The sequence below is a fragment of the Lipophrys pholis genome (assembly GCF_963383615.2).
Source record: "Lipophrys pholis genome assembly, chromosome: 12".
Lineage (NCBI taxonomy): Eukaryota > Metazoa > Chordata > Actinopteri > Blenniiformes > Blenniidae > Lipophrys > Lipophrys pholis.
This window is the reverse complement of record NC_137641.1, coordinates 31361607-31388794: the sequence shown is the minus strand read 5'-3', so window position 1 is coordinate 31388794 and position 27188 is coordinate 31361607. Positions and strand designations below refer to the sequence as shown.

At 48.7% G+C, this 27188-nt stretch overlaps 1 protein-coding gene across 1 annotated transcript in view; it reads right to left on the bottom strand.

Moving 5' to 3' along the window:
• The window catches only part of csgalnact1a (chondroitin sulfate N-acetylgalactosaminyltransferase 1a), a 36469-nt gene that overhangs the window by 6473 nt on the left and 2808 nt on the right, over window positions 1-27188 (bottom strand). Inside the window, exons 2-4 of the mRNA XM_080477552.1 lie at window positions 13801-14947; window positions 8347-8563; window positions 5537-5638 (exon numbers count right to left, since the gene is read on the bottom strand). Of these exons, the coding sequence (XP_080333678.1) occupies window positions 5537-5638; window positions 8347-8563; window positions 13801-14572 (1091 nt within the window). The 5' untranslated portion in view covers window positions 14573-14947. The remainder of the gene's footprint in view (window positions 1-5536; window positions 5639-8346; window positions 8564-13800; window positions 14948-27188) is intronic.

Genomic DNA, 27188 nt, shown 5'->3' with positions numbered 1-27188 from the left:
GAGAAGAACTCTAATCTGTTTCACCAGGAACTTCTCTGGTCGCACTCACTTCAAATCTTTCATATGCCCGCTATCTCCCCTCTCCTCCGGTGTCCCCCAGGGCTCTGTCCTCCGGTGTCCCGCAGGGCTCTGTCCTCCGGTGTCCCCCAGGGCTCCGGTGTCCCCCAGGGCTCTGTCCTCCGGTGTCCCCCAGGGCTCCGGTGTCCCGCAGGGCTCTGTCCTCCGGTGTCCCCCAGGGCTCTGTCCTCCGGTGTCCCGCAGGGCTCTGTCCTCCGGTGTCCCCCAGGGCTCCGGTGTCCCGCAGGGCTCCGGTGTCCCCCAGGGCTCTGTCCTCCGGTGTCCCCCAGGGCTCTGTCCTCGGCCCCTTCCTCCTCCCCTCGGCCTTATTGACCATACAAACAATGACCGCAGTGGGGGGACTCTCAGCTGTGTATCCTGGAGAACATGTCAGAGGCTGTAGAAGCATTAGTACATTAGAACTAGTTTTAATGCTGATGTATGAGATTCATCTCCACCCTGAGACGTCGGTCTGCGCTTCTGCTGGATTCTTTTCCCTCACTGAGCTTCAGCAAACCTGCGGCTGCACTCTTCCCGTTAATTGTCCATTTATCTTCAGTTCTATCTTTAATCTCATTTGATCAGCAGTTGGTTTGAAGCGATTGTTCTATTTTAGGGACGAATTAGTTTGGGAACTGAGACGATCTGAAGTTCAGCTCCTCTGCTTTTATTCAAACTGAGTCTCATCTTGTGGAGGAGCACTCTGACAACTCTTTATCTTTTAAATTCCTCATCCTGAGTTCTGCCTCTCACTCCGGTCCAGTCATCCTGGAGGTTCACATGAGAACAAGCTCATACTGCCATCCTGCTCAGCCTTCATCTGGACCATAATCCTTTAGAGGCTGAAGCAGGAAGAAGCTGTTTCATGCAGTGGCAGCTCCACCCACGTTGATTCAGGCTCTACTTTAATGGGCAGGAAGTGAAAACCACCATCTCACTGATTCCTTATGAAACTAGGACTTCCTTCGACTACTGAAGGGAGAGAACTTACGAACTCGCCGTCATTCGGCTGTGATGCACTTCCTCTTTCTAATCGATGCTTTACTTTAGACTCACGATCGTCTTCCAGTCGGGCTGGTCTTCTCCGCCGTGTCGAGAACGGAACGAAACACCACCTTTCAACCTCTTTTTTCTCTTTCTGACATAATCCTCGCTGACCCTCCTCTTCCATCCTTAGATAATGTGTGTAATTACCCCCCCCCCCCCCCCCTCCCCCCCCCCCCCCTCTCTTGGTAGTAATTATTAATACACATCGACTGGTACCTCCTCTGAACACATCACTCATCCTCCTTTACAGACTCCCTCTCTCCTCTGCAGACTCTCCTCCACGGTTTCATTCATTATTCTTCAGTCTGTCGAGCCCCCCCCCCCCCCCCCAGTTACACCTCTGGGAGTACGTCTATCTGCTGCCCCCCCCCCACCCCCCCCCCCCCCCCACCAGTTACACCTCTGGGAGTACGTCTATCTGCTGCCCCCCCCCCAGTTACACCTCTGGGAGTACATCTATCTGCTGGTCGTCTTTATCTCAGAACCGACCCGTCTGGAGGATCCAGCAGTGGAAACGTTTTCAAGTGAAAGTGGAAAACTTCAGTTGTGTTTCAGGGCGTCTGTTCACACGACAACGGAGAAACGCTCCCACTCAGTTACCATGGAAACGGGTGAAATGCAACTTCTCTAAAACACTCAGTGGAAACGAAGGCTAATGCAGCTTTTCTGAAATGTGGTGACTAGTCATAGTAACTAGTTCATCTGCACATGACAGTCACTGTAATAACTATCCAACTTGTTCTCCCTTACATGCCTGTGTGTGGTTTCATTACTAAAACTAACAACAGCACCCTCTAGCGGCCAGGCATAAAAACTACATTGATTTTAGCCTTTTCATTTTATTTGGAGTATTGTTGTTCTTAATCCTTCTATGTGTGTGCGTGTTATGCAATGTTGAGCTGACACCTTTGGGTCAGACAATACAATTCTATCCATCCATCCATCATCCATCCATCCATCCATCCATCCATCCATCCATCCATCCGACTAACCTTGTGGTGTACTGGAGGCCTGAGGCTCTGATTTACTTGCTCAGCGATGATATTGGGTTGATTTGGTTTGAGGCAGTAGAACAAGTTCAGCTTCTGAAATGTGGCTCCCTGTAATGATCACCTGCAGTAAAAACCTCCTTTCAATCTGGTGACAGCCGGGACGTTTGAGGTCTTGTTGGACTCATGGGAAGTTTATCTCCAGTAGTTTATATTGACTCTTGTCATGCAGAAGCTTCTGGAGGAAACATGAGCTGGGATGTGTGATATAGTTGGAAAGAACCCAGAAGAAGACAAACAGCTGGATTTAATGAGATGAACAGAATCTTATCAGCCTCTAGGGATGCAAACTGATATTGACTTGTTTGTGAATTAGGTGTGTGTGTGTGTGTGTGTGTGTGTGTGTGTGTGTGTGTGTGTGTGTGTGTGTGTGTGTGTGTGTGTGTGTGTGTGTGTGTGTGTGTGTGTGTGTGTGTGTGTGTGTGTGTGTGTGTCGACTGGCCAGTCCTCAAATGTTAAAGTGTTTAGATTTGATTATATAAGCATGAAGCCTAATTTAATGATCAATCAGTTTAAAACTGTGTGAATAAATTGATCTTTAAAGGATCATGTTACACTAAATCTACTTCCTGAAGGTTCTCCAGCAGGACTACTCGTCCCCATACCTGGACTGACGTCCCAGAAGTGAAGACAGTCTGTCCTCTCTGTCCCTGGCTTGTTTCAGGTTTTAAAAAGTGTGTTGCTCCAAGCAGCCAATCAGAGATCAAACCCTATATAGTGTCATCGGGGGTTTAGCCAATCCCAATCAAGGTAGGCCCTCCCTTTGACTCCTCCCACAATTAGGCAGCTCTGCTCTGGCACATGGCACCACCAGAGGAAGTACTTCCTCCTCTTCCCAAGATGGGCATGTGTGGGCGGAGCCAGTCCAGCTCACACAGACACAGCAGATTCTGAATGTAGCTCCTATGATCCAATATTCAAATGAGGAAAATCAAGGAGGAGCTAGAAACTTAGAATACTGAAGGTTTCTGGAGCGACCAGACCAGGAGGAGGAGGAGAACAGGAGGAGGAGGAGGAGAACAGGAGGAGGAGGAGGTGAACAGGAGGAGAACAGGAGGAGAACAGGAGGAGAACAGGAGGAGACCAGGAGGAGGAGGAGGAGAACAGGAGGAGGAGGAGGAGAACAGGAGGAGGAGGAGGAGGAGGCGGAGGAGAACAGGAGGAGGAGGAGAACAGGAGGAGGAGGAGGCGGAGGAGAACAGGAGGAGGAGGAGAACAGGAGGAGGAGGAGGAGGAGGAGAAGAGGAGGAGGAGGAGGAGAACAGGAGGAGGAGAACAGGAGGAGGAGGAGGAGAACAGGAGGAGGAGGAGAACAGGAGGAGGAGGAGGAGGAGGAGAAGAGGAGGAGGAGAACAGGAGGAGGAGGAGGTGAACAGGAGGAGGAGAAGGAGAACAGGAGGAGGAGGAGAACAGGAGGAGGAGGAGAACAGGAGGAGGAGGAGGTGAACAGGAGGAGGAGAAGGAGAACAGGAGGAGGAGGAGAACAGGAGGAGGAGGAGAACAGGAGGAGGAGGAGAACAGGAGGAGGGGGAGGAGGAGGAGGTGAACAGGAGGAGGATAACAGGAGGAGGAGGAGGAGAACAGGAGGAGGAGAACAGGAGGAGGAGGAGGAGGAGGAGGAGAAGAGGAGGAGGAGAACAGGAGGAGGAGGAGAACAGGAGGAGGAGGAGAACAGGAGGAGGAGGAGAACAGGAGGAGGAGAAGGAGAAGAGGAGGAGAACAGGAGGAGGAGAACAGGAGGAGGAGGAGAACAGGAGGAGGAGGAGGAGGAGGTGAACAGGAGGAGGAGAACAGGAGGAGGAGGAGAACAGGAGGAGGGGGAGGAGGAGGAGGTGAACAGGAGGAGGATAACAGGAGGAGGAGGAGGAGAACAGGAGGAGGAGAACAGGAGGAGGAGGAGGACAGGAGGAGGAGGAGGAGAACAGGAGGAGGAGAACAGGAGGAGGAGAACATGAGGAGGAGGACAGGAGGAGGAGGAGAACAGGAGGAGGAGGAGGACAGGAGGAGGAGAACAGGAGGAGGAGGAGGTGAACAGGAGAACAGGAGGAGGAGGTGAACAGGAGGAGGAGGAGAACAGGAGGAGGAGGAGAACAGGAGGAGGAGGAGAAGAGGAGGAGGAGGAGGTGAACAGGAGGAGGAGAACAGGAGGAGGAGGAGGAGGAGAACAGGAGGAGGAGGAGGAGAACAGGAGGAGAACAGGAGGAGGAGGAGGAGGAGGAGGTGAACAGGAGGAGGAGAACAGGAGGAGGAGGAGAACAGGAGGAAGAGGAGAACAGGAGGAGGAGGTGAACAGGAGGAGGAGAACAGGAGGAGGAGGAGGAGAACATGAGGAGGAGGACAGGAGGAGGAGGAGGTGAACAGGAGGAGGAGGAGAACAGGAGGAGGAGGAGGACAGGAGGAGGAGAACAGGAGGAGGAGGTGAACAGGAGGAGGAGGAGGTGAACAGGAGAACAGGAGGAGGAGGTGAACAGGAGAACAGGAGGAGGAGGTGAACAGGAGGAGGTGAACAGGAGGAGGAGGAGAACTGGAGGAGGAGGAGGAGGAGGAGGAGGAGAACAGGAGGAGGAGGAGAACAGGAGGAGGAGATGAACAGGAGGAGGTGAACAGGAGGAGGAGGTGAACAGGAGGAGGAGGAGAACAGGAGGAGGAGGTGAACAGGAGGAGGTGAACAGGAGGAGGAGGAGGAGAACAGGAGGAGGAGGTGAACAGGAGGAGGAGGAGAACAGGAGGAGGAGGAGGTGAACAGGAGAACAGGAGGAGGAGAACAGGAGAACAGGAGGAGGAGGTGAACAGGAGGAGGAGGAGAACAGGAGGAGGAGGAGAACAGGAGGAGGAGGAGGTGAACAGGAGAACAGGAGGAGGAGGAGAACAGGAGGAGGAGGAGAACAGGAGGAGGAGGAGGAGGTGAACAGGAGAACAGGAGGAGGAGGAGAACAGGAGGAGGAGGAGGTGAACAGGAGAACAGGAGGAGGAGAACAGGAGAACAGGAGGAGGAGGTGAACAGGAGGAGGAGGAGAACAGGAGGAGGAGGAGAACAGGAGGAGGAGGAGGTGAACAGGAGAACAGGAGGAGGAGGAGAACAGGAGGAGGAGGAGAACAGGAGGAGGAGGAGGAGGTGAACAGGAGAACAGGAGGAGGAGGAGAACAGGAGGAGGAGGAGGTGAACAGGAGAACAGGAGGAGGAGGAGAACAGGAGGAGGAGGAGGTGAACAGGAGAACAGGAGGAGGAGGAGAACAGGAGGAGGACATGAGTGGCAATATTTCCTTTTTCACAGCGTCTGCCAGGCGGAGCGTGATGCGGTAGTTTATTACATAAATTGCAATTTCATATTCGGTGTTTTTTGGTGTCAAACTGGGAAAAAGGCGGCGGCGCCAAAACCCACCTGGACATGTTCTCTAGGGTTCTGCGGACTTCACTCATCTGCTCCTTCCCGAAATACACCACCGTCAGATGGACCCGGCCGTCCTGACGCACACACACCTCCCTGCACACACACACACACACACACACACACACACACACACACACACACACACACATTATGGACCAGAGTAGGGGAACAGCTCTTCATCAAAACATCTTTTTTTTTTACTTTTTATTGATTCAATATAAACGAGACTGTGGCGGTAGAACACCCAGCATCCAACACCTTTCTTTTCTCTTTCACATGTTTAGTAGTTCCTGAGGAACCAAAAGTCTGGCTTCATTAGAAAGAAGTTCTGTAGAGCGTCTCATAGCGGAGCGCCCCCTGCTGGCTCATGAGGACCTCAGCCTGCGGTCAGAACGCCAAACAAGACCTGGAGGTGAAGTTAGTTACAATTATGTCACCATGAAAAGCCTGAAAAGAACTGGTTCTAGGTTCTAGGTTCTCGATCCACCAGCTGACTGACAGGAGGAGCTCTGCAGCTCTAGAACCACGGCTCCACCATCGCCTTGAAATGATCTCCTTCCCTGTGTTATTATAATTTTTCCTCTATAACCTCCCGGGGCTCCGTGTTCGCTGGAGATTTCAGAAAGCCAGTTCAGCATCTCTTCCCCCTCATAGGTAGCGATAAGTCCGCCCCCAGCCAATGGCGTGTCAGAACCCGCTCTGGCCCAGCAACGATGTGGGGCCAGCTTAGCACCGGTTTAGCCCCTGATAGACCGGGGCTTTGGTGGTGGAAAGACAAAGAACTGGTGCTAAATCTGGCCCTGGACCAGAACTAGAACCTGCTTCTTTCTAGAGGAAGAGCCTCTTTGGTGACTGTCAAAATAAAACTACCAAGTTTAATTGTTATTACGGTGACTGTCAAAATAAAACTACCAAGTTTAATTGTTATTACGGTGACTGTCAAAATAAAACTACCAAGTTTAATTGTTATTACGGTGACTGTCAAAATAAAACTACCAAGTTTAATTGTTATTACGGTGACTGTCAAAATAAAACTACCAAGTTTAATTGTTATTACGGTGACTGTCAAAATAAAACTACCAAGTTTAATTGTTATTACGGTGACTGTCAAAATAAAACTACCAAGTTTAATTGTTATTACGGTGACTGTCAAAATAAAACTACCAAGTTTAATTGTTATTACAGTGACTGTCAACAATATTTATTTATTCATTTCTAACATGTGAATCCTGACAAGAAAAAAAGGAAATTATATATAATATAAATAAATATATCATTTTTACACCAGTGTCACAGCCCATCATAATATTCTATTAAATGTTATATTATACATTATGTAATATATTCTCCTCTATATTCTCGAAGTAGAAGTAGAACTGGATGTCTATACAGGGAGACGATGCAAACTCCACACATGATGTGAAAACTTGAACCAGAGAATAATCTTAATGTTAAATCTTCACATAAAACGATTGTTTTCCCTTCATCCTTTAATTGACAGTAAGTGTTGGAATATAACTAGATAAAACTGAAATATTTTGTTTTATTCTTTCAACTTTTAACCTTCTAAATCATTCAACATTTGAATAATTCCTAAGATCCAACATTGCTTCTATTTTATTCTTTATTTTTGTGCATAATCATCACAATTACAATTGAAATTAAGCGTTAAAGTTTTGAGTGAAGAAATAATCGTCTTCTTCTGGAGACTCCTCTTAAGACTCCTTTTTAAAAAACAAACAAACAAAAAACCAATAATTGAAAGTAGTTTGAATGCAAGTAAAGGAAAAGGAGCGATGAGGCGGAGGCGCCTGCCGGCACCGAGATGGGAGATATTTCCCACGCTGCAGATAACCCCCCCCCCACCCCGTCCCCCCACCCCGTCCCCCCACCCCCCCTGAAGGGACATGCAGATGAGCAGACTTTCCCCCGGGAGGATGCGGGTTGAAATCCTCAGGAAACTCAGTGAGACCAGCTCAAGATGCTAAGAAAAGAATAATACAGTTTGATCCTGTCATTAGAGCTGGTGTTCACATGAAAGTATCTCTAGAAAATATAGTTAGTATTATCAAAACAAATAGATTTTATTTCATTTCACTGAAAAAAAATAAAGTTGTATTATATGATGAAATAGTCTTTTTTGTGGTGTGCAACTCCAAATTATTATTTTGCTTTTTTTTTTTATTTTACCCGAACAACGAATAGAAAAAGTGACGTAGTGCCGCTCTGTGACTCAGGGGTGGAGGGTGTAGAGTGGAGGGTGGAGGGTAGAGGGTAGAGGGTAGAGGGTAGAGGGTAGAGGGTAGAGGGTGGAGGGTGGAGGGTGGAGGGTGGAGGGTGGAGTGTGGAGGGTGGAGGGTGGAGGGTGGAGTGTAGAGGGTAGAGGGTAGAGGGTGGAGGGTGGAGGGTGGAGTGTGGAGGGTAGAGGGTAGAGGGTGGAGGGTGGAGGGTGGAGGGTGGAGGGTAGAGGGTGGAGGGTGGAGGGTGGACGGTGGAGGGTGGAGGGTGGAGGGTAGAGGGTGGATGGTGGAGGGTAGAGGGTAGAGGGTGGAGGGTGGAGGGTGGAGGGTAGAGGGTAGAGGGTGGAGGGTAGAGGGTAGAGGGTGGAGGGTAGAGGGTAGATGGTGGAGGGTGGAGGGTAGAGGGTAGAGGGTGGAGAGTGGAGGGTAGAGGGTAGAGGGTGGAGAGTGGAGGGTAGAGGGTAGAGGGTGGAGGGTGGAGGGTGGAGGGTAGAGGGTGGAGGGTGGAGGGTGGAGGGTGGAGGGTGGAGGGTGGAGGGTGGAGGGTGGACGGTGTCCCACCTGAAGTTGTCCATGAACTGCTTGAAGCGGTCGGAGCGCCGGGACAGAGGGACCACGATGTTGATGAGGACGCTGGAGGTGTCCAGCCTCTCGCTCTTCACCTTCATCAGCGGGCCGAAGGGCCTGAAGAGCAGCAGGCGCCTGAAGAGTCCGCGGGCCGGGCCGCTGAAGGTCAGGTCGTACAGCGTCCCGCGGTCCTTCTCCGTCCGGCTCAGACCTGCAGGCCCACATGAAGACCGGCAGCAGGTTAAGGAGCCTCTCACATTCTGTTCACTGGGTCACTGGGTCACCTTCACCTTACAGAACCGATCAGAACCTCCTTCAGGTCTGTGGCCAGAAAACCTGAAGCTCAAGAACCTGCTGATAAAGTCCTGGAACGTTGCTTCGTGGCTCGGAGGCAGAACATCAGGCTACATGTTCTCATCAGCAGGTCCAATCAGGTGACAGTGTGGAGGGTGGATATTATAGATATCTGTCATGTCGTATATATATATATATATATATATATATATAATATATATTTTTGCTCTTTATTCATGTGTTTTATGTGTTTTAATTTCATACGTTCCATATTTCAGGTTCCACATCTTGGGGATGGGTAGCTATTCTAATCAATAATAAAACTGCTATTTGTAAAAGAATATGTAGATTCTGACCCGGCCGGGTAATTAGTCATTGTAGTTGGAGGAGTTCATGGTTTCCTGATCCTGATTATCCTCCTATCATGTCAGGACGACCAGGTGAGGATTCACAGGTCAGCTTCCGTTTCTCATTCTCTTCTAAATCAGCCCTCAAAATGTTAATATCTAAGAATCTGGATTATACGTACCCACGAGGAACCGTAGAACCCAAACTGTCTCCCTCTACCCTCTGAAATAGAACCAGATTGAGAAAACCAGGACTCGGCTCCATTTTCACCAGGTAGAAGAAGAATCAGTGTTAAAACGTCTTCCTCTCATTTCTATAACTCTTTCAGTGTCTCCCAACATTCTTCACTAAATTATTAATAAAAAGTTAAACAGTCGGATTTCTTCCTTTATTTGGATCAAAAAGCTTCGGTGAGCTGAACAAGGTTTGTTCAGCGACGAGGGGAAGCAGGAGGTTGGATTCTATTTCTGGCTGTAAATATTAGAGCAAAGTTGTTTTGGAAGGAGAACGATCCTAATGCATTGTGGGTAACGACTGTCACTGCTTATTTCTAGCTTCACTTCCACCTTGTGGAACTCCCTGAACAGACGGCTCCGGCTCAGACGCCATTTTACACCTGATGACTCGTCACTTCTCGCCCCTCCAAGTTTCTTCCTCCAGAAACAGATGAAGCTTTTAGGGTTTGGCCAAATCATGGAATTATGTCAATGTATGTCTCTATTGGGACAATGTCTCTGTTGGGACAATGTCTCTATTGGGACAATGTCTCTATTGGGTCAAGGTCTCTATTGGGTCAATGTCTCTATTGGGACAAGGTCTCTATTGGGACAATGTCTCTATTGGGACAAGGTCTCTATTGGGACAAGGTCTCTATTGGGTCCATGTCTCTATTGGGACAAGGTCTCTATTGGGACAATGTCTCTATTGGGACAATGTCTATATTGTGACAATGTCTCTATTGGGACAAGGTCTCTATTGGGTCCATGTCTCTATTGTGACAAGGTCTCTATTGGGTCCATGTCTCTATTGTGACAAGGTCTCTATTGGGACAAGGTCTCTATTGGGACAATGTCTCTATTGGGACAATGTCTCTATTGTGACAAGGTCTCTATTGGGACCATGTCTCTATTGGGACCATGTCTCTATTGGGACAATGTCTCTATTGGGACCATGTCTCTATTGGGACCATGTCTCTATTGTGACAATGTCTCTATTGGGACAATGTCTCTATTGGGACCATGTCTCTATCGGGACAATGTCTCTATTGTGACAATGTCTCTATTGGGACCAGGTCTCTATTGGGACCATGTCTCTATTGGGACAATGTCTCTATTGTGACAAGGTCTCTATTGGGACAAGGTCTCTATTGGGACAATGTCTCTATTGGGACAATGTCTCCATTGGGACCATGTCTCTATTGTGACCATGTCTCTATTGGGACCATGTCTCTATTGGGACAATGTCTCTATTGGGACAATGTCTCCATTGGGACCATGTCTCTATTGGGACAATGTCTCTATTGGGACAATGTCTCCATTGGGACCATGTCTCTATTGGGACAATGTCTCCATTGGGACCATGTCTCTATTGGGACAATGTCTCCATTGGGACCATGTCTCTATTGGGACAATGTCTCTGGCACTTTGAGCAAAAGTGAAAACGCAAAAGTTTTGTTGGGTTCGTTTACATGAAGACACTGAAAACGCAACTTTTTGGAAAGGACTCCCAAGGTGGAGCTTTTTGAAATAATAACTTTTCAAGTGAAAATGTGTCATTTTTGCATTTTTGTTTCAGGAAAAGTTCCGCGAAACTTTTTAAAAACAATGTGTATTTACAAAGAAAGGAGTGAAATGGTGACGGGGATGTAGGACTTCCCTCTGCCGACCAGGCGTCTTCTCCGACGGTTGTCTTTGTCCTTCAGCACCACGAGAGGCACCGACTCTTTCTACGGTTTTACTTAATGGATTTTATACGACTCATGTTTTATCCTTTTGGGTTTTGTTTAACTTTTATTATCAGTATCTTTTATTGGTTATACAATGTCTACATTGAGCACTCTATGTTTATACAGCTGATCTATTCTATTGTAGAGCACTCTATGTTTATAGAGCTGATCCCTTCTATTGTAGAGCACTCTATGTTTATACAGCTGATCTCTTCTATTGTAGAGCACTCTATGTTTATACAGCTGATCTCTTCTATTGTAGAGCACTCTATGTTTATACAGCTGATCTATTCTATTGTAGAGCACTCTATGTTTATACAGCTGATCTCTTCTATTGTAGAGCACTCTATGTTTATACAGCTGATCTCTTCTATCGTAGAGCACTCTATGTTTATACAGCTGATGTATTCTATTGTAGAGCACTCTGCTCCACCACATGTTAAAGTTGCTTGTTTGCTTGTAGTGAGCATGTCGGGCCACTAGCTGGTGCTGTTGGTAGTTTTTGTAATGAAGCCACACATGAACACTGGGAGAAGACAGACATTCTAGTGGACAGACCACCAAGGTGGATCATTATTACGCTGACTGTCACAATAAAAGTCCTTTCTTGTTATTGACCAAACATGTATAGAAGAACTATTTACCGTGGTGCACATGCCCAGTAGCAGTGTGTCAGAAAAGTAGCGTTTCCATGGAGACCAAGTCACAGCATTATATATATATATATATATATATATATATATATACATATATTAGTCCTCGTTATGGTTGACTGGTATTACGTAACACTGGTGAAGTCAGATTTCTCAGTGTTCCCTTGGTGTCTCCAGGGTGCGGCTTTATTTCAAACCCTTTGAGATTTATGAGTTTCCCTATTTGTTTTTAAATCTAATTTTAAAACATGACATCTTTCACAGGAAAACCATTTTTACTCCAAGGTTCCATGATATTTGTCTGTGTGCCTGTCGTCAGCTCTCTGGGAAGGAAGTCAGAGACATTGTGCATAACGATGGAACGGGCCAGCGTACTGAACAGCCCGAGGCTCTTCTGCTTATCTTCACCTTGTTTATTAAATGTTGTGAGCTGAACAGCAGCAGCCCCCAACAAAACCCAAGTCTTTGAAAACATCTGCAAAGGTGGAACTTTTTAAAAAGGCTCCGACTCCATCACCATAGAAACGGGAGAAACACTTTCTGGAAACGCCTGGGCGCCGTTTCCGTGGAGACGAAGGAAACGCTGCTAATAGGCACCACGGTCGTAGTAACTGGTTCTTCTGCACATGCTCAGTAGAGCCAACCAGAACGACGTTTCATCCAGAGTGTCATGACTCCCAGTCCAGGTTCTCCTGCACTGAGTTCTTTTATTTTGACAGTCACCATAATAACACTTTAACTTGGTAGTTTTATTTTGACAGTCACCATAATAACACTTTAACTTGGTAGTTTTATTTTGACAGTCACCATAATAACAATCCAACTTAGTGGTCTGTCCACTAGAATGTCTGTGTTCTCCTGTTGTTCACGTGTGTGTGTGTGTGTGTGTGTGTGTGTGTGTGTGTGTGTGTGTGTGTGTGTGTGTGTGTGTGTGTGTGTGTGTGTGTGTGTGTGTGTGTGTGTGTGTGTGTGTGTGTGTGTGTGTGTGTGTGTGTGTGTGTGTGTGCCTTCAGTACTAAAACTAACAACAGCTCCCACTAGTGGCCCAACATGTAAACTACACTGTTTTCAGCATTTCTGCCGTATCCTGTCGGTGGGCGGAGACATCTGGCCTCCAAAAGAGAGACAGCAGGGGATCAGACAGACAAACAGAATGAAGAGAATCAGAAGATGACAGATAAAAAAAGAAGACAGCCTGATAGCGTCTTGAATCAAGGACTTCCTGTGAAGCTGGCCAGCTTCCTGTGATGGGAGGCGATAAGCTTCCAGTTTGTAAATACTTGAAACAATCTAGACTACATGTCTTTCTATCTGCGTCCGAGGACACGACGGGTTCATTTTAAAACCATGCAGCCCTGGAAGTCCCTGAATGAAGCTTCTTGTCAGTCTGGCTGCTGGGACAAGGTTTGCTCCGAATCCACATCGGAGTGCATTAAGGAGAATTAAGCACAAAAGAAGAGTAACAGCGAGCAGCACTCCTCTACTGTTTAAAGTGGAAAACGCCGAGGCCAGCAGAGGGAAGACAGGATGAGAAACCAAACATCCCCGATCCTCCAAGCTGTTTCTGGATTTTCACCTTAAAGTTGCTTCTCCCTCCGCCCGACCACACCAGACAAAACCCTCTGGTTCCTACCCGCCGTTCACATAACGTTTCCCGTCTTCGTCCTCATGACACCATGAGAACTACTCAGAACTAGAGCTACACTCGGTAGAGCTCAGACCTTCGCCAACGCCACGTTTGTTTGTGGAAACGAGTTAGCATTACTACCATGATAGCCACTAGCTCATATCAACGCTGCAGCAGACTGACGGAAGCAAGGCTGCTATTTTACACCATCAGCCCCTCCGCCCACCACCAACCACCCACTCACTCTCACTGCATTCACACAGGCGGTTCGGAATAATTCGGAACAATAAGCTGGACTGGTCCAACAATACCCAAGTTCTCCACAAGAAGGGCCAGAGCAGACCCCGTCTGCTGCGGAGACTCAGGTCCTTTGGAGTGCAGGGGGCGCTCCTGAGGACCCTAACCACCACATATGGTACCACATGTGGTACCACATGTGGTACCATATGTGACGCAGGCCTGGGTCTGCTGTGAAATGGGAAAGGGAGCTTTCACGCGGTCGTGGTTCACAGTGACCAGAACCTTTCTCTGCAGTGTGAACGAGGCCTGACTGGACTCAGGTGAGTCGAATGTGTCCTCACCTTCTACGAAGTCAGACGGTGCGAACACTTTGCTGGTCGGGCTCTTCTCCGCTGGCGAGTTGAGGCGGCGCAGAGCCGTCTGCAGCACCTCGGCCAGCTCGTTCCTCTTGTCCTTCCGGGCCGGGTTCTCCTCGGGGCGGCGGGTCAGGCCCATCTCCAGCTGGTACACCCTCTGCAGGGTGAAGCTGTCGAACGGCACCACGGCATACTCGCTGGGCAGCCTGGTGCCGGCGCTCACCTCCGCCTTGGACAGCTGGCCTCTCAGAAAGTCCTGGAGGTCGGCCTGCTGGCTCCTGGCTCCTGGAACTTCCCCGAGACCGCCGCCCAGTGGCCCCGCCCCCCCGCCCGGCCCCTCTGCTGCCCTCTTCAGGCTCTCCTGCACTCCTTTCAGCTGCTGGCTGCGCTCCTGCAGCGCCTCCTTCAGCTGAGCGATCTGCTTCTTCAGGGAGGAGATGTGGAGGCGGTGCTGCTCTTCGCGCTCCTGGAGCAGCGCCTGGTAGGAGTGGCCTCCCGGTGGGCCGCCGCTCTGGGCCGGCCCCGCCCCGCCGGCCCCCAGTCTGATCCCCGACCACGTACCTCCCACGTGGTGGTTGGGCCCGGCGTGGGGCAAGGCGTAGCCCGGTGGGGAGTCAGAGTGCGGCGGGCTGCAGGTCATGACGAAGAAGAGCAACAGGGAGCAGCAGAGCAGCAGCAGCGTGCCGCAGGACACCCAGGCCAGGAGTCTGCGCCGCAACATGGCCAATAACACCCTCAGTTCAACAGGAATATTCATGTAAGCTCATGATAAGAGCCGGCTCGTGATTCTGTCCCATCACCCGGGGCGGAGGCGGCCACTTATCAGCGTGAGGTCATTGGAGCTGAATTAGGTCATCGCCTCTCGACTCGCCGCACATCGGAACTGCTTTGGACAAAAATAAAGAGTCAGAGGCTCGTGAAGAAACCGTAGAAACCGAAGAGACTCCGGACATGATCACATCTCCTGTCGCTCGTATGCGACTCATCTGTCAGCGAGCTGCGACTCCCTCCATCGGTCCATGTTGTTCTGCTCCGTCCTGGAATGACTGAATCTTCAGCCACGTACGGCCGGACAAACCGAAGCAGGAGGCAAATCCTGGTGGTCCCCTGCAGGCTGTCTTCAGCTTGTTTCCTGTCAGTGGAAGGAAAAACAAACAAGACAGAAATAATCATTCATCCACTTTTGTCATTTAAACCAGAAACACACCAGACGTCTTCGATTTAAATAGTTTAACTGCCTTTAAATGCCAAAGCAAGCAGTGTGTGTGTGTGTGTGTGTGTGTGTGTGTGTGTGTGTGTGTGTGTGTGTGTGTGTGTGTGTGTGTGTGTGTGTGTGTGTGTGTGTGTGTGTGTGTGTGAGATACAGAGAATAACTAGGACATAACCATATATATATATTTGGACGTGTGAATGTGAGTGAGTGCTGGGTATGAATCAATGTGCTCCTCTGGGAGTCTCTGATTGGCTGGATGTGTCTGGATCTCCAGGGACTCGGCACACAGTCGCTCTTTGACGGCGTCGCCGGCAGCCGAGGCGAATGAAAGGGTTAGTGTGCGGCGGGAGTGAATGCTGGACTGGAGAGGAGGCGGGGCGTCTCTCCAGAACCAGCCGTCCTTCACTTCCATTATAGGAAAAAAAGTCACATGATGTCATCCTATGGAGTCATGAATCCTCAGAAAATCCTGACATGAACGCCACTTTAATCAGTTTCCGTGGTCGGCTCACTGGCGGCGCCCTCCTTAGTTCTGCACGCCGTCACATGCCAGGAGCCTCCTTTTATGTCATGACACCATTTCTCTCGGACGACTTCCCAGTTTTCAGGACTTCCTGTGCTCTCACGCCATTTCACACAAAAACTGCTCCCATTGGGGAGACGGCGCCTCGCTCAGCTGCCGCCTCCAATGCATGTTGTATTTGGTGCTTTATAAATAAAGTTGAATTGAATTGAATTGAAAAAGGGAACACTAGGAGGCAGAACTGGAACTCTGTTCCAACACAGCTGCCACCATTAAGACCCAACAGGTCAAAGCTGAAAACACGTTAGCCAATGAACTGCAACTATTCAGGGGTCAGAGGTCAGAACCAGAACGGGGCCCCTGCACCTGGTCCAATACCGGGTACTGTTGCTGGACCCATGTACTGTCCTGGTACCTTGTACTTTCCTAGTACCGGGTACTTTCCTGACACCAGGTACTGTCCTGGTACCACATACTTTCCTGGTACCGGGTACTTTCCTGGTACCGGGTACTTTCCTTGTACCAAGTACTGTGGAGTCAAAGAGCAGCCTGTCTTCACACTCTGCCAGCATCCAACACATCCACTCCTAAAGAGTAACGCACCGCACAGCGCCACACGCTATTTGCACAGGGTAAAAGGGGGCGGAGCCTCGGGAGAGAGGGGAAGCACAGAGGAGACACTGTCGCTCCGCTTCCAGAGGCTCTTATCGGAGCGTTCTGCATGTTTGAGTTCTTTAACGGAGAATTTCACACATCACATTCTCCACGAAGCAGTTAGAGAAGATCCACAGAGCAAGGTTTCCCTCTCAGGCCCCGTCTACACCACAACGGATACGAGGGTATCCGCAAAACTTTCTTCACTTCTGGGGGGTCCGTTTACACGACACCAGTGTTCTGACCCACTGTATCCATGAAGTTTTTATCTCGGCTCCCGAACTGGAAAGATTCTTTCATGGTCACTGTTCCTTCCTGCAGAGTCTGATGGAGGATATAGAGCCTCTCTCCCTCCTCTTCCTCCTCTCCCTCCTCTTCCTCCTGCTCATCCAGTTGTAAACAAACATGGCCGACCCGTAGTGGTTTGACTGGCGGTCGTATTCTAGTTTTATCGTCCAGATCAGTAGTTTGATCCGGTTCCTCATCAGTCCATACAGATGTCAGGTTCTCTCCATTTTCTTCACCTTTATAGAGTTTTGTTCTCTGCACACGTCTGTGTAGTTTCATTACAAAATCAAGCAACAGCGCCCTCCAGTGGCCCGGCCCGGAGCTCCTCCCATCATTCTGTCTGAAGGTTTACTCTGTTTCCATGTTGCTCCTGACGAATGAACACATGAACAGCAGTGATTCAAACTGAGCTCATCCAACACAAATACTTTTACTCCCACGGTCATGAGCGAGTAAATCCATCAATTCTTCTTCTATACCACTGCTTTTACTTCAAAGGCCACATTCATCCTAAAATTGACCTCAACTGGACCAGACTAGCAGAGATATTGTCAAAATCACCTTTAAACTAAAGCGGTCAGTGTGTTTTGGGGGTTTTGGGTGAAAAAACGGAAAAGTACATTACAGAAAACGCCTACGTTTATATCTATCAAAACCTGTAATATGTAATATTGTAATATTTCTAAAGAAAATATAAATGCAAAACACAGTAAAATATGTTGTATTAAAAAAGTTTTTCCCTCCAATCAAATCAAGCCCCGTTAATAAGGCCTCGTTCACACAGGAAAACCTTTTAGGTGAAAACAAATTGTACAGAAAAGTTTACATCACCACGTTTTGGAAAACCTCTATTTCCATGGAAAAAACACAAACGCTGAAAATGATGTAATGAGCATGCCAGGCCACTGGTCGGTGCTGTAGTTAGTTATAGTACTAAAAGCACACACACACACACACACACACACACACACACACACACACACACATGGCAGAGAACAATCAGGTCTAAACATTAACACTGGAAGAACACAGACGTTCTCGATGGATTGTTATTACGGTGACTGTCAAAATAAAACCTCCAAATTGGATTGTTATTACTGTGAGTGTCAAAATAAAACTACCAAGTTGGATTGTTATTGTGATGACTGTCAAAATAAAAGTACCAAGTTGGATTGTTATTACTGTGACTGTCAAAATAAAACCACCAAGTTGTATTGCTATTATGGTGACTGTCAAAATAAAGTACCAAGTTGGATTGTTATTATGGTGACTGTCAAAATAAAAGTACCAAGTCCGGGAGAATATGGACTGGGAGTCATGACATCACGGAGGAAACTTTGTTCTGATTGGCTCTACTGAGCATGTGCAGAACTCGTCACTACCAACATGGTGTTCATGCGCAGTAACAGAGTTTCCATCGTCTTCATGGAGTTCAAGCTCGAGTGTTTTCAGAAAATTGTGTTTTCCTCCGTTTACATGACGACGGAATCTCTATGAAAGTTTTGCGTTTTCATCTAACAATGTTGGGAGGCCTAAGTGCTCATTTAGGTTGTTTTATTTAGTGATGTTTATTGCTGTAAATGCTTTTAGCATGAAGACGGCATAAGACATGTGCAGCAGCAGTGTTTCAAAAAGCTGTGGTTTCCATGGAGACGGCATCTTCTCTGACTCCGCCTCCATCTCCCGAGACCGAGAATCACCGTGGGAACAAGCCGACGTGGTCGTCTGTCCATACCATGGCTGGGTTCTCTCACTGTTAATCTTTATAAGAGCATATTTCAGAAAAGTTTCCCACAGAGACACAGCCTTTTCAAAAAGCTCCACCTTGGAAGCCGTTTTTGGTTGGAAGAATGAATGTATCCTTAAAATACTTGGAAACCTTTTTTTGACCTCTGACTCCAGTGAGTATTCCCACCATGGTGACCTTGGTCTGTACTCCTCTTCTCCTCTTCTCCTCTTTCTTATGTGTTTGTGTTTTTTTCTTCATTTGCTTTTTGCTTGTTGAGGATTAGTTTGGTCTTTTTGTTGTTTTGTTTGGAATTTCTGTTGTAAAAAGCGACGGCGTCTGAACAGAAAAGATTTTAGTTTGTAAACAAGGTCCTGGACTCATTTCCTGTCACTGTAATGTCTCAGTAGGGGGGGGGGGGGGGGGGGGGGGGGCACATGGCCAGTGTGTGTGGGGGGGGGTGGATGTTTATGCAGTTCAGCAGGATGTTAATGCTGTTGATGTTAATGCTGTTGATGTTAATGCTCACGCCAGCCTCAGTGAATGTCAGGGCCTCTTGTCAGCTCTGTCTCAACCTGCCCTCTGGCTGCTCACTGGAAGACTGAGGAATGTCCTCTGGGGGAGGAGGACGAGGAGGACGAGGATGATGACGACGAGGAGGAGGAGGAAGAGCAGGGGGAGGAGGACGAGGAGCAGGAGGAGGAGCAGGAGGAGGACGAGGAGCAGGAGGAGGAGCAGGAGGAGGACGAGGAGGTGCAGGAGGAGGAGGGGGATGAGGACGAGGATGAGAAGGAGGAGGAGGGGGAGTAGGAGGGGGACGAGGACGAGAAGGAGGATGAGGAGGAGGAGGAAGAGCAGGGGGAGGAGGACGAGGAGCAGGAGGAGGATGAGGAGGAGGGGGACGAGGACGAGCAGGAGGAGGACGAGGAGCAGGAGGAGGACGAGGAGCAGGAGGAGGACGAGGAGGAGGAGGAGCAGGAGCAGGAGGAGGACGAGGAGCAGGAGGAGGAGGAGGACGAGAAGGAGGACGAGGAGGAGGACGAGGAGGAGGAGCAGGAGGAGGACGAGGAGCAGGAGGACGAGGAGCAGGAGGACGAGGAGGAGGACGAGGAGGAGGAGCAGGAGGAGGATGAGGAGGAGGACGAGGAGCAGGAGGAGGAGGAGGACGAGAAGGAGGACGAGGAGCAGGAGGAGGAGCAGGAGGAGGACGAGGAGCAGGAGGAGGAGGACGAGAAGGAGGACGAGGAGCAGGAGGAGGACGAGGAGGAGGAGCAGGAGGAGGACGAGGAGCAGGAGGACGAGGAGCAGGAGGACGAGGACGAGGAGGAGGAGCAGGAGGAGGATGAGGAGGAGGACGAGAAGGAGGACGAAGAGGACGAGCAGGAGGAGGAGGAGGAGCAGGAGAGATTCATTAAGATAAATTTAAAAAGAAATGAGTGGAGAGCAAGAGAAAGAAGAGGTGAGCTCAGAGATGACTTGTGGAGGGAAGAAGGTGGGAGGAAGAAAAGAAGAGAAGTCAGCATGAGGGAGGGGGGGAGGGAGGGAGGGAGGGAGGGAGGAGGGGGGGAAGGAAAAAGGTAAAAGGAAGGCGAGAGAGAGAGAGAGAGAGAGAGAGAGAGGTTTCTTTGATGTCTCTGCTCCCTCAGGTGGTTCTACCTCCCATTCATTAGGGGGCCGGTCTCCCTGGATCCTTCCTGTCCACGTTCCATCTGGAGGAGCTTTTAAAAACACCACAGACTCTCCTGTTAACAAGCCCCCCCCACCCCCCCACCCCCCCACCCCACCCCACCCCCCCACCCCCCCCACCCCCACATCACTCTCTCACCTCCCACTCTCCCTTCCCTCCGTTAAAGTTCAAGTTCTCCACTTCCAGGATCAAATTCAGCTTTAAGAGCGTCCATGAGGGAAACGTCTCATCGCTGGACAGAGAACAACTCTCTCTGGAGTGGAGGAAAATAATCCAACGTCATTAATCCAGTTTATATGATCTGAGACCCAGACGGACAGTTTGGAGACGTGAGGACGTCTCAGCTGCTCCTGGGAGGATTAAAAACTAAACTGAGGAAGATCCTGGATCGAGTTCTCTAAATGGAAATACTGATTAAAACTGCATCGTCATTTAGCATGAAAAAGAAAAATACTCAGTGTCCTCATGCTCAGTGTCCTCATGCTCAGTGTCTTCATGCTCAGTGTCCTCATGCTCAGCGTCTTCATGCTCAGTGTCCTCATGCTCAGTGTCTTCATGCTCAGTGTCCTCATGCTCAGTGTCCTTATGCTCAGCGTCTTCATGCTCAGTGTCTTCATGCTCAGTGTCCTCATGCTCAGTGTCTTCATGCTCAGTGTCCTCATGCTCAGTGTCCTTATGCTCAGCGTCCTCATGCTCAGTGTCCTCATGCTCAGCGTCCTCATGCTCAGCGTCCTCATGCTCAGTGTCCTCATGCTCAGTGTCCTCATGCTCAGCGTCTTCATGCTCAGTGTCTTCATGCTCAGCGTCCTCATGCTCAGCGTCCTCATGCTCAGCGTCCTCATGCTCAATGTCCTCATGCTCAGCGTCCTCATGCTCAGCGTCCTCATGCTCAGCGTCCTCCATTGACTTTCCTGGTTTCATCTAAGTTCAGTAGAACCATCTTGGCAGGGGATCCCAGCGTCTCTGGGTAAATGATGTCCAACTGAAAGCCCCGGATCTTTACATTTCTGTTTCGTAAATGTTTCCTGTTTCCATGGAAACATTTTGAAAACGATGTCCATTTCAATAGAAACGGCAGAAACGATGAAAACAATGTCGTTGGCTTCTCGTTGTTCTTTCCTTCGCCAATGAACATTGAGGGAAGGTTCTGTTTCCGTCTGTGTTTATTTATTCATTTATTGGATTGTATGTTTGTATTTGACCAACTTTTCACAAAAACTATTAACCAGAATTCCATGAAATCTTCATGGACGATTTGTCCTCATGAAGGACCAATCATTAGATTCTGGGACGTTTCTGAATAAATCTTAAAAACTGTCAAACAATGTCCCATATAAAGTGGACGAGAGAGGCACCTCATGGAGGAGATCAAAGGAGATCAGCGTCTGTTGCCATGGAGACGCTCAGTGTTTCACAGTGATGTGACCTGACAAGCTTGTAGGCATCCATATGAGCTAACGGCTAACTTCCTAGCGATGGTAGCACTCGGTTCTGCAAACAAATGTCAAAAAAATGACCGTCAAAATAAAACTACCAAGTTAGATTGTTATTACGGTGAGTGTCAAAATAAAACTACCAAGTTGGATTGTTATTACGGTGATTGTCAAAATAAAAGTACCAAGTTGTATTGTTATTATGGTGACTGTCAAAGTAAAAGTACTACTCAGGCGGTGGTGCACAGGGACCATCGAAGCGTTTTCAAAAAGTTCCGTTTTCCCCCGTTTCCATGAGCGTTCACATCTGATCACTGCCATGAGACGGTTACGACGATAGGGCACAGCGCCACCTGCTGGGAGCAGCGCTGCTGGTGTTTCTGGTGCTCAGTGTGTGTGGCGGTGGCCTCCAGCTGCCCCGTGCCGTCTGGCCACGGAGCCTCACTGGGGAAATGAGACACAGATCATGAGAGGAAGAAGCTGCTCATGAGGACCAGATCACAATTACTCAGTTGTGTTTCGCTCGTTTCCGCCGGCAGATGTCAAAACTCTCACTGACGGGTTTGTTCATCCAACGGCCAAACGAAGCAGGAAACTGAAGCTGAGCGCCACTGGAGGTGGAACAAGACACTGAGTCTGTGGCATGTTTTACAGTGTATTTGGTGACGGGATAATATGGAAAGACGATGGGGGGCTCCGCCCTGTGGGGGAGTTTGGATGTGGGTGATGGAGCTGGAAGCGCCTTGATGTGAAGTCAGTGATTATTTCCATCGTCTCTCGTTTCCTCCATGAGCATTTAGAAGCACATTGTCACCGCTCACACGGGGTTTCAAGGGAAAACAGAGTTGTGGGTTTCGTTTACACAGAAACATTAATAACTAGAACTACACTCGGTAGAGCGCAGACCTTCACCACCGCCTGTCTGTCGCCATGGAAACCAAGAGCTAAAGAGATAGAGATAAAGAGATAAATAAATAAATAAATAAATAAATAAATAAATAAATAAATAAATAAATAAATAAATAAATAAATACAAAAATCTTCGACCCAACTTTCATTGGCAAAGCTAACAATGTAATGTTCATGTTCGGCCACTAGTGGGTGCAGTAGTTTGTTTTTGTAATGAAACCACACACACATGCAGCAGAGAACAATCTGCTCTAAACATAAACAATGTTCTGACGGTCTCTACTGAGCATGTGCAGAACTAGTTACTTCAGCCGCAGTAGCAGAGTTATGAAAAGTTGCGTTTCCCCCGTTTGTGTGACTGTGAGTGTCTCTGTGATGGACTGGCCACCTGTCCTGGTCAACCTGTCCTCACCTGTCCTGGTCAACCTGTCCTCACCTGTCCTGGTCAACCTGCCCTCACCTGTCCAGGTCAACCTGCCCTCACCTGTCAACCTGCCCTCACCTGTCCAGGTCAACCTGCCCTCACCTGTCAACCTGCCCTCACCTGTCCAGGTCAACCTGCCCTCACCTGTCCAGGTCAACCTGCCCCCACCTGTCCAGGCCAACCTGCCCCCACCTGTCCTGGTCAACCTGCCCTCACCTGTCCAGGTCAACCTGCCCCCACCTGTCCAGGCCAACCTGCCCCCACCTGTCCTGGTCAACCTGCCCTCACCTGTCCAGGTCAACCTGCCCCCACCTGTCCAGGCCAACCTGCCCCCACCTGTCCTGGTCAACCTGCCCTCACCTGTCCAGGTCAACCTGCCCTCACCTGTCAACCTGCCCTCACCTGTCCAGGTCAACCTGCCCCCACCTGTCCTGGTCAACCTGTCCTCACCTGTCCTGGTCAACCTGCCCTCACCTGTCCTGGTCAACCTGCCCTCACCTGTCCAGGTCAACCTGCCCTCACCTGTCCAGGTCAACCTGCCCTCACCTGTCAACCTGCCCTCACCTGTCCAGGTCAACCTGCCCTCACCTGTCCTGGTCAACCTGCCCTCACCTGTCAACCTGCCCTCACCTGTCCTGGTCAACCTGCCGTCACCTGTCCAGGTCAACCTGCCCCCACCTGTCCAGGCCAACCTGCCCCCACCTGTCCTGGTCAACCTGCCCTCACCTGTCCAGGTCAACCTGCCCTCACCTGTCCAGGTCAACCTGCCCCCACCTGTCCTGGTCAACCTGCCCCCACCTGTCCTGGTCAACCTGCCCCCACCTGTCCTGGTCAACCTGCCCTGGTCAACCTGCCCTCACCTGTCCTGGTCAACCTGCCCTCACCTGTCCTGGTCAACCTGCCCCCACCTGTCCAGGTCAACCTGCCCTGGTCAACCTGCCCTCACCTGTCCTGGTCAACCTGCCCTCACCTGTCCTGGTCAACCTGCCCTCACCTGTCAACCTGCCCTCACCTGTCCAGGTCAACCTGCCCTCACCTGTCAACCTGCCCTCACCTGTCCTGGTCAACCTGCCCTCACCTGTCCAGGTCAACCTGCCCCCACCTGTCCAGGCCAACCTGCCCCCACCTGTCCTGGTCAACCTGCCCTCACCTGTCCAGGTCAACCTGCCCCCACCTGTCCAGGCCAACCTGCCCCCACCTGTCCTGGTCAACCTGCCCTCACCTGTCCAGGTCAACCTGCCCTCACCTGTCAACCTGCCCTCACCTGTCCAGGTCAACCTGCCCCCACCTGTCCTGGTCAACCTGTCCTCACCTGTCCTGGTCAACCTGCCCTCACCTGTCCTGGTCAACCTGCCCTCACCTGTCCAGGTCAACCTGCCCTCACCTGTCCTGGTCAACCTGCCCTCACCTGTCAACCTGCCCTCACCTGTCCAGGTCAACCTGCCCTCACCTGTCCTGGTCAACCTGCCCTCACCTGTCAACCTGCCCTCACCTGTCCTGGTCAACCTGCCGTCACCTGTCCAGGTCAACCTGCCCCCACCTGTCCAGGCCAACCTGCCCCCACCTGTCCTGGTCAACCTGCCCTCACCTGTCCAGGTCAACCTGCCCTCACCTGTCCAGGTCAACCTGCCCCCACCTGTCCTGGTCAACCTGTCCTCACCTGTCCTGGTCAACCTGCCCTCACCTGTCCTGGTCAACCTGCCCCCACCTGTCCTGGTCAACCTGCCCTCACCTGTCAACCTGCCCTCACCTGTCCTGGTCAACCTGCCGTCACCTGTCCAGGTCAACCTGCCCCCACCTGTCCAGGCCAACCTGCCCCCACCTGTCCAGGTCAACCTGCCCTCACCTGTCCAGGTCAACCTGCCCTCACCTGTCCAGGTCAACCTGCCCCCACCTGTCCTGGTCAACCTGCCCTCACCTGTCCTGGTCAACCTGTCCTCACCTGTCCTGGTCAACCTGCCCTCACCTGTCCTGGTCAACCTGCCCCCACCTGTCCTGGTCAACCTGCCCTGGTCAACCTGCCCTCACCTGTCCTGGTCAACCTGCCCTCACCTGTCCTGGTCAACCTGCCCCCACCTGTCCAGGTCAACCTGCCCTGGTCAACCTGCCCTCACCTGTCCTGGTCAACCTGCCCTCACCTGTCCTGGTCAACCTGCCCTCACCTGTCCTGGGCACTGAAGCAGCAGAACCGTCGTCCAGTTCTACACAAACGTGTTCCTAAGCAGAGCGATGAACACTTCCAACATTAGTCTACATAACCTGAACCTGGTCTACATAACCTGAACCTAGTCTACATAACCTGAACCTAGTCTACATAACCTGAACCCGGTCTACATAACCTGAAACCGGTCTACATAACCTGAACCTAGTCTACATAACCTGAACCTGATCTACATAACCTGAACCCGGTCTACATAACCTGAACCTAGTCTACATAACCTGAACCTGGTCTACATAACCTGAACCTAGTCTACATAACCTGAACCTGGTCTACATAAACTGAACCTGGTCTACATAACCTGAACCTGGTCTACATAACCTGAACTGATGTGTGCTGAACATCTGAAATAGAGCAACTTTATTTTGGAGGCACAGGAAGCTCAGTTATGTCATGTTGGATCACATCATGTTTTGGTTTCTGTTGATCCAGTTCGTCATCCCTCATGATCAAGACACACGGATGCAGGTTTTGTTCGCTCGCCAAAGTAGTAGTAGTAGTAGTAGTCTTTATTTCGAATTTGTACAATGCAAAAAAAAAAATGAAATAAAATAAAATAAAATAAAAAATAAAAAGAAAGTAATATACTGTACATACAATTCGAAAAGGAGTAGGTTGAAGTAAAACTTATGTTTCCTACCCCTTTATACATTTTCAGTCTTTTGTTTCTTTTACAGTTTTACAAATGATTCAATTTGTAATCAGAACTTACATGAGTATAGAATATTTCTACTTATTTTAAGTCTCTACAGTTTATACAAATATACAAATTTTGTCATCAGTTTCCACATTTACATTATTTATACATATATTATCTACATTACACACAATACATTTTATATAGTTTTCATTTTTTCAAAACACAAAATATCCACTTTCCTCTGGGTTCTCCTATCAAGTGGTACTCTCATATTTGTTGAGAATCATATGTTTGATTTGTTTCTTAATTCGTTCCACAGATTAATTCCTTCACTGAAACGATCCGTTCCATGAGTTTGGTTCTGGATCTGGGTTCTTTAAAGATGTCTGTTCCTTTCACATTATACCCACTTTCTCTTTTTTCAAAGTTCTCTTGGATGTTTCCTGGTAATATTTTACTATTTGCTTTATACAAAATGTGATGAATATTATAATCCACAATATCAGAACATTTTACCACCTTGCACTTGAGAAAAAGAGGATTTGATGAATCTCGATATCTTTTATTGTTTACTATTCTCAGTACTCTTTTTTGTAATATGAAGATTGGCTGTGTATATGTTTTAAATGTTTCTACACAATATGTTAAGTATGGTATACTCATTGTACTATACAGGGTGAGTAATGCTGCGTGGTTTAGAATGTATTTTACTTTCTGGAACACACCAATTGTTCGAGCTAATTTTCCTTTCGTGTACTTTATGAGATTTCCAGTTTCGATCCTCGAGATGAAAACTCCCAGAGATGTTGCTTCCTTCACTCTTTGTATTTCCAGACCATCTATTTTTATTGATACACGATTTAAGAGTTTTCTTTTTATCGTTGAATATCATATATTTGTTTTTTTTAACATTTAGAGCTCATTTATTTTGGTCCAACCAGTTTTTATGTTTGAGAGTTCATTGTTTATTACTCTTGTTAACTCTTCTATATGATTTCCAGAATAAAATAATGTTGTGTCGTCAGCCAATGAGATGCTCTGTAAAACAGCTGATGCTTTTGGGAAATCCTTCATATCTAATAGAAACTAAACTGGTCCAAGTATTGAGCCTTGTGGTACCCCCCAGCTAATGTCACCAGGTTCTGATTGTGTACAATGTATTTGGACCGACTGTTTCTAAAGAACTGGATATCCATTTATGAGCGATGCCTCTGATTCCATAGTTTTGAAGTTTCCAGAGTAATCTAGAGTGGTTAATGACATCAAAAGCTTATTAATATACTTACAAGGTATTTATTGTTCTCAGTGTACCTGATATCTTCTCAGTCACTTCCATTATTGCCGTTGAGTGTTTTTGAATTAAAATGTTTTCTTTTTGTAAAAAACTATCCCGTCTCTTTGCGAATACTTTCTCTAAGAGTTTTGAGAACTGTGGCAGTAAAGACACTGGGCTGTAGTTTGACAAGTTGTGTTTGTCCCCGTTTTTGAAAAGAGGTATAATTTTGTCTGTTTTCATTTTTTCAGGAAATGTTCCTGTTTAAGTGACAAATTGCAAATATATGTAAAAGGTTCAATAACTTTTTTAACAATCATCATATTTAAACCATCACAGTCGGTTGATCTCTTGTTTTCACAATTATTAACAATTTTTTTATTTC